Source organism: Phacochoerus africanus, chromosome X, assembly GCF_016906955.1.
Source record: "Phacochoerus africanus isolate WHEZ1 chromosome X, ROS_Pafr_v1, whole genome shotgun sequence".
NCBI classification, from domain to species: domain Eukaryota; kingdom Metazoa; phylum Chordata; class Mammalia; order Artiodactyla; family Suidae; genus Phacochoerus; species Phacochoerus africanus.
In genome coordinates this window covers 99,114,681-99,127,451 of record NC_062560.1, presented here as the reverse complement: position 1 = coordinate 99,127,451, position 12,771 = coordinate 99,114,681, and the positions used below count along the sequence as shown (strand labels likewise).

Here is a 12,771-nt window from a genome sequence, read left to right as displayed (position 1 = left end):
TGTGGTGTAGGTCACAGACACGGCTTGGATCCCAAATTGCTGTGGTTCTGGCGTAGGCTGGTGGCTACAGCTCCGATTAGACCCCTAGCCTGGGAACCTCCATATGCCACAGGAGCGGCCCCGGAAAAGGCAAAAAGACCAAAAAATGCAATATATGACTTTTACCATGTTGATCACAAACAACTATACATATAACGCAAATTTTAAAAAAGTCTGAAGTGTTTACAGTAATTGAGTATTTCTGGGTTGAGGATTGTCTCAATTAATTTTTTTTGTATCTTCCACATTCTTTTAGAAGAATGAATTACTTGAGTATTGAAAAAAACCTTATTGGGAGTTCCCGTCATGGCACAGTGGAAACGAATCTGACTAGGAACCATGAGGTTGCGGGTTCAATCCCTGGCCTCGCTTAGTGGGTTAGGGATCCAGCGTTGCCGTGAGCTGTGGTATAGGTCGCAGATGTGGATCGGATCTGGCGTTGCTGTGGTTGTGGCGTAGGCCAGTGGCTACAGCTCCGATTCGACCCCTAGCCTGGGAACCTCCATATGCCATGGGTGTGGCCCTAAAAAAGACAAAAAAAAGAAAAAAAAAAGAAAAAAACTTTATTGAAAAAATGTTAAAAACAGGTAATGTCCCACACTGAAATTCATTCTCTTTTCTAGATTATATAATTCAGAATTACAATCACCATTTATCTACAAAGAGGTAAAATTAGTTGACCATGAGATCCTTTCATTCACCAAATACTTATTGAGTGCCCAGATGATGCAACAGGTACCATATTTGGTGCTAGAAATATGGTGACAGTACAGAGAAAGAAAGGTTATATTAGGTTAGAGTCTGACTTATTAGGAAGAGTCTCACTTGGTAATTTTTTTTTTTAATGAGAGTTGCAACGTTTGTTTCAAGTTCTCTCTTGGTTGTTGGGGTGTTTTTTTTGTATTTTTTTTCTTTTTTGCCACTCAGGCAGTATGTGGGAGTTCCTGCGTTAGGGATTGAACCTACACCACACAGCAGCAACCAGAGTCACAGCAGTGAGAACGCAGGAGCCTCAACCCGCTAGGCCATCAGAGAACTCCCTCATTCAGTAAAATTTATTTATTTAATTATTTACTGGTCTTTTCTAGGGCCATACCCAAAGCATACGGAGATTCCCAGGCTAGGGGTCTAATTGGAGCTCTAGCCGCCGGCCGGCCTACGCCAGAGCCACAGCAACTTGGGATCCAAGCTGCATCTGCGACCTACACCACAGCTCACGGCAACACCGGATCCTTAACCCACTGAGCGAGGCCAGGGATCGAACCCGCAACTTCATGGTTCCTAGTCGGATTTGTTTCTGCTTTGCCACGACGGGAACGCCATAAAATTTAATATAACATCTAATATTTTAGATGTTTATAATATTGCCCTAAAACATGTTACCTTGCATAGGGAAAACCATGCTTCTTTCCATGTAAAATTTAAATATTAAATGAATAGTACCATATGATGCTCTCTGTTAAAACCTATGGGGAAGTATTTCTTTATAGCCTATAAATGGCAAGAAAGGAGATAATCTCACATTTTAAAAATCAGCTTTTCAAACAATCAAAATCAACTCGCTGAAAGAAAAAGGAATTTTATATATTATATATTGTTTTCTAAAATATACCTACAGCATTGTTCTCAGTGCTCTAATGCTTACAATAGCACTGTGAGGCAAGTACAGTACTATGGGGATCATAATGGATGGATCCCAAAAGGCAGAGATCAAATATCTCTTTTTAAAAAATTCTTTTCCATTATGGTTTATTACAGGATACTGAATATAGTTTCCTGTGCTATAGAGCAGAACCTTTTTGTTTATCTGTTTCACATATAGTAGTTTGTATCTACTAATTCCCAATTCCTAATTTGTCCTTCCTCCATCCCCTTTCCCCTTTGGTAACTGTAAGTCTGTTCTCTATGTCTGTGAGTAGGTTTCTGTTTCGTAAGTAAGCTCATTTATGTTTTTTTTTTTAGATTCCACATATAAGTAATATCATATTTGTCTTTTTCTGACTTATTTCACTAAGTATGATAATCTCTAGGTCTATCCATGTTCCTGCAAATGATATTATTTCATTCTTTATGGCTGAGTAATATTCCACTGTGTGTATATGTATGTGCAGGCATGTGTATGGATATATATACCACCTCTTTATCCATTCATCTGTTGCTGGGCACTTAAGTTGTTCCCATGTCTTGGCTATTGTAAACAGTGCTGCAAGGAACATTGGGGTGGATGTATCTTTTTGAATTATAGTTTTCTCCGGGTATATGCCGAGGAGCAGGACTGCTAGATTATACGGTAATTCTATTTTTAGTTTCTTAAGGAACCTCCATACTGTTTTCCATAGTGGCTGTACCAAATTACATTTCCACCAACAGTAGGAGGGGTCAAAGGTCTTAGTATCTTGATTACAGCTGAACAGCTACTGAGTGGCAGAGCCTGAAGAGGATCCAGGCAGGCTGATTATCAAGCATGCTCTTTACCACTGTGTTCTACTACCTCAAAAAACAGATGCATCCACTGACAAAGTCTTGATAATTTTCTACCATTTCTGCTGAGACACCACTGCCTCTGGGTCAGCAGCAGTGACAGATGCATTTTTCAGAAGGAAGGAATTGGAGTGAAAAGTACATGTGGACTCTTCTCAATCATTTGGAAGCTATGGTACTTGAGAATAAAGAGATAGTTAAAAAGTTCGACAAAGTTGTAATGCTTTGGTTTCTCATTGATAAGAAATTGGAAGCTGAGAGCTTCCCTAGGAAGAGGTCCCTGGTCTAAATGACTATGTTTTAGATTCACCGTTAGTGGTACTTTCATGGACAGACCTGGAGATGAAATGAAATGGGAAGAACCTAGAGAATTTTCACTTCTAGTTATTTCTCAAGATAAGGCTGTCAAGCATCTAGAAACAACTCTATCAATTATGTGGAAGACTATTTTTGGAAATCTTACCAAAGCACAATTCCATCACCAACAGCTTTGAAGAGGTCATCGGTATTTGGGTTCATTGGTATGACGTGTCGGCAATCAGGATCATTTTCCAAAGCTTTGTTTATCCAGTTCACAAAAGCGTATTTTTCTTCCTCTAAAATTATGTGGAATAACAAGACATTAGTTCATACTCTAGGTAAATATTTGACTCTAAAGCCTGAAATAGTTGTTGAGGAGTGCTGATCGTTGATGTGTCACAAGCATGTAGTTACCCTCTTTGGAAACCCAGACAATTGAATGTCACACAGTAGCTATTAGAAGTTACAAAATTAACAAAAAGAATCAGGCAGGGTTAACTTATCCTTGGAGAAGTTAGTTACAAAATTTTATTTTTATTACTGTAGAGTTCTGCTATAACCAAGCCCAGCCATGCACATATTCTATCACAGTTCTTCCAAGCTAACAAAACCATACAATAAATAGCTATAAATGCCTTTTGGCAAGTATTAGCCCCAAGTCCAAATACAGGTCACGATGACCTTGACTGTATTCTTAATTAGGAGGCGATGTTTTTCTAGACACTCCTTGACGTTATAGCAGGTACCATATTTAGTTCATGGTGTTAACACAGGTGAAACTATTACCTGAGTAAGAATGCTGTGTTCCTTCACTGGACAGCTCTGAAGTTCCCCCTAGAGCACAAATCCCCTCTTTTCTGTTGATTGCCTTGCGGAAGGTTTTGGCAATATCACTGCTTTTTACCTCTTGGAAAATCTATTAACGAAAATATGTGGTTGATTCACAATTTTCAATCAGGCACAACCATAAGCATATTTATCTTCTTTTATATTCTGGCAACCTACATTTTCCTCTATAGGTGATGAGTGTTAACAGATAAGGCAAACTGGGTCTGGGTTTTTAAAATGCTAAACAAGTACTACAATATTGCTACTGAAAATGAAGCGCCAGAAAGTCAACTGTACACACTTGTCAAAAACATTAAGTGCCACATGCATTGGATTCCCTTTAGGCCAAAACCGAGTGTAGTTCAAAGGCACAGGTAAATATGTTAATTTTCTAGAACAAGGAAGGCTTTGTTCTTTTCCTGGAGAGAAAAGGCTAAAGGATTCTTTCTCCTTTAAGCAAAATTTGTAGTGCAAAGAAAGATGAAAATGTTATGGCTCAACCAAAAGAAAATCTATTTTTATAATCGGGTAGTTCAGTAAGAGCTAGAATAGAATAATAAAGGGGAAAAATGTGCTAAGTTGGGAGCAATGACTACTGACTACAGAGAATAAACCTAGAAGAGGCTTTTCAATGACCGAGCTTCTCTTCATAATAAGGCACATGGCTAACGAAATTAACTTGTACACTCTAATTGTACAAAAGCAGGTTGTAACAAAGCAAATTTCACACCCTACTCTAATTCCTTGGTTGAATGACCAAAGGTCTGCCTATATATGCCTGAAATACTGGAACTTACCTATTCTCCAATCTGTTTCTGATCTACCAATGTGCACGGCTAAATTAACCACTGTCAATGAAGCCAGAGTGAGACGGAACATTTTCAAACACTTCAAGAGGTGTTTCAAACACATAAGCGGACTTATCAAAAGAAGCTTTGGGCCCTAATGGAAAAGTTGCTAAACAAATAGAAGATAACACAAAGGCCTTAGCACTACGGATGAGCACATAACTCACACACACACACCTCAGGAGGTGTAGCCTATGTGTGAAGTTCATAGAACAGGGTCATGGTATCTAGCAGTTCAGGCTGTATCTGGGAGAGCAGGCATGAAGAGAAAGAAACTGAAACCCAGCCCATGCTCCCCTAAGCAGGCCTGGTGTCTTGTGCAAGACTGTGAGAGGCTGAAACAGGAGTGCCTTTTTATTTTATTTTATTTTTTTGTCTTTTGTTGTTGTTGTTGCTATTTCTTGGGCCGCTCCCGCGGCATATGGAGGTTCCCAGGCCAGGGGTTGAATCCGAGCTGTAGCCACCGGCCTACGCCAGAGCCACAGCAATGCGGGATCCAAGCCGTGTCTGCAACCTACACCACAGCTCACGGCAACGCCGGATCGTTAACCCACTGAGCAAGGGCAGGGACCAAACCCGCAACCTCATGGTTCCTAGTGGGATTCGTTAACCACTGCGCCACGACGGGAACTCCCCCAGGAGTGCCTTTTTATATGTAGTCTCTCTAGGAAGGTAACTTTTTTGGTAATTCATCTACCAAGATAGAGTGACTTTTTTAACTGGTAGGAACGTTGCTATAGGCCCATCATGAGGTCATCTTTTCCTGTTACCTTTCTTAAATGCTGGCCTTCCTTGGACTTATAAACCCAATTTTATTTAGGAAAATAGTAAGCAGTAAGTTTTACGAATTCAAGCTTATTCAGTTTCCATAGCTGTGATTTTGTGCTCTATCTGTAATTTTAGATGTAGACTTTTAGAATGGGGGTGAGTGTGTGTGCGCATGTGTTTATGTCTGTATATGTACAGACACACACATACACATTGACTACTCTGAATGTTACACACAACCAATGAAATCACTCTTCCTCCTCTCTGGCCTTTATACTGACTCTTGTTAAATATCAGTAGTGTGGAGCTGGGAATTCCCGTTGGGAATTCCAGCGGTAATGAACCCGACTAGTATTAGTGAGGATGTGGGTTTGATCCCTGGCCTTGCTCAGTGGGTTAAGTATCTGGCATTGCCATGAGCCATGGTGTAGGTTGCAGACAAGGCTCAGTTCCTGCATTGCTGTGGCTGTGGTGTAGGCTGGAAGCTGCAGCTCTGATTTGACTCCTAGCCTAGGAACTGCCATATGCTACAGGTGCAGCCCTAAAAAGCAAAAGCAAATAAAAAAAAAAAAAATAGTGTGGAGCTGACTCATGTACTCTGCATAATTTTCAAATTATTTACATTATTTTTACTCACAGATTTTTTTTTTTAGTCCAACTATAATTTCATTTAATTTACCTTACCTTCAAGCCAAGATTATACAACAAGATGATTCCTTGGTAATGTAGCTGTCTTAATTGTGATGCATCTTGTTCCCACAGTTCCCTCTTTGATAACATATACCTGCTCAGTGAAAAAGCAATATTCACTATTCTACCTCATTCTGAACTCTACTTCGTTCAATAGAACATTGTCTAGTAAATTAAAATCTGAAATGTGTGCTTTTCTTCTGACAGAGATACCATAAATCTTTGGAATGACAAAAAAAATGTCTAAAATATGACTGCCTCAGGATGACATATTTTTGAAATGCTTTTGCCTTAAGGATCATTAGCTTTTAAAAATTAAATTGTTTTCATAATCACAATTACAGCTGAAAAATAAATCCAAATTTGTATACATCATGGAAAAGACTACAAAGAATAAAGTTTTTTTTTTTTCTTTTTTTTTCTTTTTAGGGCCACACACGTGGCATATGGAAGTACCCAGGCTAGGGGTAGAATGAGAGCAGCAGCTGCCAGCCTACACCATAGCCACAGCAATGCCGGAGCCCTAACCCACTGAGCAAGGTCAGGGATCAAACCTGCATCGTCACGGAGCCAATGTTGGGTTCTTAACCCGCTGAGCCACAATAGGAACTCCAAAGAATAATAATCTTTTAAAAAGATGTTTGCTGTACAATATTCTAATGCAATTACTTATACAGCTCTACTTCAACTCCTGATGCTTGGGAATGATGTGCAAGTTGCAATTAAATTAGTTCATCTTCAATTGTCTTACAAAAGTTACGTGACCTTCCTTTTCTAAATATTTTTAAATAAATTATTCCAGCTAAGCTCAGATTTTCAGTTTCATAGCATTTTCCTCGCCTCTTTAGATTTAAAAAAATATTAAGAGATAACTGAAAACTTCTGTACCTGTTAAATAGATTCTCTACATGAGAATTTGCATTTTATTTTCTACCTTAGTAAAGAAATCGCTCAAGTGGATGATAAAGCAATTTGAGTAGAAGCCTTGGCTTAACAAGAATCTCTGATAACACTAGGCCAACCACTGTGCTGGAGAGTTGTCAATGAATCTTTTCAAAGCTGCCCATTGTGATACTAATGAGCTCACTGTTTCATGCTGTTTTCCCTCCAGGAGGAAGGACTTGCTTTTATCCTGTGTGAACAACTCCTTAGTGTACTCTGCTCACTCTGGTTCCTTCTACACATCTTTTCTAGTCTCCTTTATGGAACATATATGTTTCTTATTTCTTTTAAAAGTGTAATAACTGTCCCAGATCAGCTTTAGTGGCCAAACCAAAGCAATGCAGAGGTATAGGACTTAAGAAGGAAAGATTTCAAAAAGAATTGCAAAAAAAATACTGATTGGCTTCCAGTGTTTGAGGATTGTTTCCAAAGAAGCAGGTTTGAATTTTTACGTTTGGGGGAATCTAAGTTTAGATATAGGTCTAAACTTGCTAATAATAGGAAAAGAACACTGCCCTTTTAATAAATAGAAATAACTACCAACAACCAACACCTGTCATATGGTACAGTTCTAAGCACTTACATAAAGTTACTTAATCCTACGAGGTCGGTACTATTAGAAAAGGTTCTAAAACAATTTATTACCATTATTTAAGAGCAAGGTTCTCACTGTGAAAATAAGAGTTTAATCAGACATCTCTGCTGAAAGAACTTACTGCCATACAGGTCTTTTTACAGAGCAGGAAAAAAAAAAATAGTAAAACAAAACCCAAACAAAAACACACAAAAAACAAACCACCATTACCTTAAGTACAAAAATCCAGTAATTTAGTTTTGAATACTTAGCAGAAACAAGACCAGTCAGTATATTTAATTTTAGCATGTAAAGCTTATATAAATTTGGGGACTCTTTTCTGCCATATACATATTCTGCTCCACAATTAATACAAACATTTTGTTTATGGCCTGGTTTGCAATTAACATCTCTTAAGCAGCAATTCAAATAAAAAGCAAATATCTAACATGCAAGAACATGTTTACTTCTATTTCCTTATGTTAATCTCTGACAGGAATAATGTGTTTCCTCTTTCTCAGATAACTAGAATCTACCCACTGGCTATTCGTCTGACAATTTGTAAGATGTTTTATTGATGACAAGGCAGATGGGAATGGACAGGCATTTATTTGGTTACACACCCATCTTTCTTTCAGTACAGTCATGGTGGTATCATTCTGAAACTTCAGGTAGGTTATTTTACTGTCCTTCACGTTTCAAATTTCTTGAATTGAAGGGCGGTAACCCAGAAAAAGCCACTAGTCCCATGTGTGATGCTGGGCAAGTCGCTTCCTTTTTAGGAGCCCGGGTTTTTTTTTTTTTTTTTAATTTGAAAAATGAAGGAGTAGAAGCATATTTATTCCTTCCAAATTGGAAGGAATTGGAATATACATTTTAACCAACACAAGTCCTCATTAGTATTTTATTTTTTGGAAAAAAAAAATCCCTGCTGATGTTAAAATCATTATGCCTGTTATTCACCTTTTAAGAAAATACTAAGGTAATCACACCTCCTCACTTAAAAGCCACAAACAGCTGTGTGGAATCAGCAACATTTCAAAATATACAAAATTAAATGATTTTTCTCAAAAACAATTTCATAACCGTGTTCTTAAAAATACTGGCACACTGCAAATCATATTATTTGGCTATTCTTTCTAGATTAAAAAATTCTGAGCAGAAAAACAAAAACAAGTGATCATGTGAACTATCGCTCTAAGCTGCTTTAAATTCACAAACATGCAGTTACAAGGGTGGCAAGTTATACATCAGAGGACATGCAAGTGCTCATATTGCAACTCAATTACAACTTACTATTGAACATAGGATTCAAAACAAAAGGCTTTGGCAATAACTGGAGACAAAAAACGGTGGGGAGGAAATCAGTATTTCAAAAGACGATGGCAAGAACTATACATTATAATTATGACATATGTTTCATTTTTAAAACAGTACAACTCCCTTCCTCCCCACCCCACCCCCAAATGATATCAGCTGAGTAGATCATACTACTCAGTCAACTTGCTTCTGAAACTCTTAAGGTATCCTAAAGGGATTCGTTCCAATCAGAGAAAACATATCAGAATTTTGCCTGCTACATTGAGCCACAGTTACTGATGGCAGTATATGCTATCATTTCAGGTGTATTGGGGAAAAAAACAAACCATGGAAAAGGACAGGAGTGCTAGGAAGTTCGTGATAAGTATAACTTCTGTGATAAGTAATAGGCATCAGGCTCTACTTACCTACCTGAGATATATATATATATACTCAGCCTTAAATTAATAATAAATAGTATCAATAGTGTTCTTAATTAATTGAGGGAAGAGGCAAGAGCTATTCTTTAACATACCTTAAATACTTGGTCAATGAATATGGACAGAAAATGGCATGTGTCTAGAAAAATCTTGACCTCCCCACCTGCTAGCAGCTAAAAGCATTAGACTTCAATAGTGAGTGCCACACATAACACTCTTCAAGCTCTGAGTATGGAACACTAGGTGCTTGAGGGTAGAATAATGAAGAAATCAGCCCCAACTTTGAAGAGCATTTGATGATACTACAGAAGAAAACAAGAATTTTAAGTACCTCTTCCAATGGATTGAAAAGATATGCTTCTAACTTTTAATTATCAAAATTATTATCCTAGAGAAAATGGTACAGTTAAATACAACCACCACAAGAGTAGCAAACGTCTTTTTAATCAGAAAGTTCAACTCAGGAAGCTTCCAAGACTGTGAGTCAGGCTGTATGATTAAAATTTGGGAGCACACTGTTCCCTGAGAGAAAGAGCACTTCAAGGATGTCCTTTTGCACCTTGAAAAATGCCCTTTAATGATGCCCCCAAAGGGGACTGTTCACCTTAGCGATCGATCGGAGTACTATGTCTTTGATTCTTTTTAGAAGTTCTTTTAAGATATTCTAATGGCTAAAAGAACAAACTAAATGCAATGGGTGGGATGAGAGAAATTTTATTAGTTCTAGCAGTACTACTCTGTCTAGGAACTTAATAGGACTTATTACTAAAAGACCCCACAAGACAGAGGAACAATGATTACTTCTAATAATCATAGATTTCCACATACTTACATAAACAAATTCATCAAAACTTATCTTCCCATCTTTATTCCTGTCACCATCCAGCATGAGTTTTTGAATAATCTCTCTCACTTTATATCCTGGTAATGGCATATTAGCTTCCTTGAAGAGCTCGTGAAGTTCATAGTCGCAAATGAATCCATTGCTGTTGAGATCTTTGCGAAAAGGGAGAGCAAGCAAAAAAGGAAACAAAGTTTTAGGAAATAACCCATTAGTGTTTTTCTTCATTTGAGGCTCAGTTCAGAAGCTAACCTAAATACAATGTTTTCCCTTCTTATTGTTTGGAACCAAAGGATGTTTGAAACAGAAATGCAAATTTTAACTGAAAGGGCATGGTTTTACATCATGTTTCTTTTTTGGAAGGGGTTAAAGGAGAAAAGAATAGCTTTATTGCTTTGCCAAGCAAAGGGGGACAGGGCAGGCTCGTGCCTCCCAAAAACTGTGTGTCTCCACAGCATGTTTCTTATACTTAGTGTATATAAGTAGCTGTACTTAAAAATAGCATCCCTAATATTAAGAAAGTATAGTTGTTTAATACAATTATTTTTAAATCATGATGCTAACAGGATTTTAAAGAAAGAATTACTAGATATTATACCCATCTGCCATGGTATAAAACAACTTTCACTGTAGCTATATAAGGGTTTTATGCCCCTTATTCTCCCTGTAGTCTAATAGAACATTTATGAATTAATGTTGATTACATTACAAGCACACCTGAAATCAAGCTATCTTCAGTGCCTTTTTTTTTTCACGAGTTAATGTAAATAAACGTTAATCCAAAACAAACAGAGTTCATAAAAATAAATGCTGACATGGATAATGCAAATATTTAAATGGACTCTATAAATAACTTTTTGATTTTTGTGCTATCAAATCTCAACAGAGTATGTACCTAGGTGATGATGCTTATTCTGAAACTGTTAAAAATGGGAAAAAATGATCAATGACTAAAAGTTAATTTATTGGGAAAGAGGGTCATAATCACTTATTTTTTTAATAAAGAAAAATTTCTACCAGCAATTTCGAATACCTATGTTTCAAAAATGCTTTTTTTTCCTTAGTTCCTCCACTGACTTTCATATATAAATTTACTTATTGTAATAAAAGGAAACAACTGGAATAGAGAAATGATTCCAGCTGACCACAGCACCAATCAAGAAAATGTTCTGTGTAGTTCATCTATTTGATTCCTTCCTTACAAACTATACCACATACTGCTCCTGGGACTGGGGAAACTACAACCAAGGACAGAGTTCTGCTGTACAAAAGCTCACATTCTAAATGACTACTAATAAGCAAATAACATATAACATAAGGTATGATTATAAAATATAATACAACATAAGGGCTATGAAGAAAAATAAAGACAGGTAGGGGGTTAGACTGGGGGCTATTTTGCTCCCCAGGGAACATTCAGAAATGTCTAGAGACATTTTTGATTGCCACACACAGCTGGCTGTGGGGAAGATGTTCCTGGCATCCAGTCCATAGAGGCCAGGGATGCTGCTAAATATCCTAAAATGCATATGACTCCCCCTTCCACCTCCACTCTGCAACAAAGAACTGTGTGGCTCATTGTCAACACTGTTGAAGTTGAGGAACTCTGGGTTACAGTGACAGCTGGGGATGTGGGTGATGGATGATGGAGGAGTGCTATTTAGATAAAATAGTCAAGAATGGACACTTTGATAAGGTTATATTTGAATGAAGACTTAGGTGAGTGAGGTAAAGAAGAAAATCATGTGGATATTTATGAGAAAAGATTTTAGGTAGAGGAAAGAACAAATGCAAAAAATCTGTGATGTGGAAGAGTATCTGGTGTATTTGGGGGACCACAAAGATGCAGTATGACTTAAGCAGAGTGAGCAAAGGAGAAAATGAGAGATGAGGTCAGGGAGCTGATCATAAAAGCTCTTACAGGCCATGGTACACACTTTGGATTTTATTCTAAGTGTGATCTAAGCATAATTCGTAGTAGCCAGTTTGAGTCAATTAGCAAAATAGTAAACCCCCTATATGAAACCATTTCCCCAATATATTGAAAGCTGATGAAATTATATGCTTAGTTTTAATGAAGTATATAGAGTCAAATATTCTTAAACATAGATCACCATATTTTAAATCTATCAAATAAAATATCTATATTTTTAAAGCATCACCTCCAAACTACCTAACACCTATGAAAATCACTAATATTTCCTTTGGTTCCAGGTGCACTAGGGCACATCTTCACTTTCTTTGCTTTGAACTTGGAACAAAGTAATCCATACGGCACTGTGGCAGGATTTAAGCAATTTTGGGCGAATGAAATTCTTGGGTTTAAATACACCTTCTCCCATGCACATACAAATCTGATTCTGTCATTTTCTTTAAAAAGTTAAAAGAAAGCTCAACACAAGGAAGTAAGTGTGACCAAGTGAAAGATACACAGCATAGCTGAAGGGACACAAGTGGGAGTAATGTGACACAGTATATAATTTCATCTCGGCTGCTAATTTGCCCAAGTCATCTCTCCAGATTTTAGTTTTCTCATCTGTAAAAGGAAGGCTTTAGATCAAATGATCTCTAAGGTCCCTTTTTAGCTCTAAAAACTAGAAAACCATATACTGAAAACCATAATACAAGGAGTTCCCACTGCGGCTCAGCGGTAATGAGCCTGGTTAGTATTTGTGAAGATGTGGGTTCAATCCTTGGCCTTGCTCAGGGTTAAGGATCTGG

At 37.5% G+C, this 12,771-nt stretch overlaps 1 protein-coding gene across 2 annotated transcripts in view; it reads right to left on the bottom strand.

Moving 5' to 3' along the window:
* PLS3 (plastin 3) overlaps positions 1–12,771 on the bottom strand; it is an 86,756-nt gene that overhangs the window by 19,929 nt on the left and 54,056 nt on the right. For both annotated transcript variants that reach the window (XM_047764508.1, XM_047764507.1), the window contains 3 exons: positions 10,042–10,205; positions 3,607–3,736; positions 2,984–3,116 (listed from right to left, as the gene is read on the bottom strand). In XM_047764508.1, the coding sequence (XP_047620464.1) occupies positions 2,984–3,116; positions 3,607–3,736; positions 10,042–10,205 (427 nt within the window). The remainder of the gene's footprint in view (positions 1–2,983; positions 3,117–3,606; positions 3,737–10,041; positions 10,206–12,771) is intronic.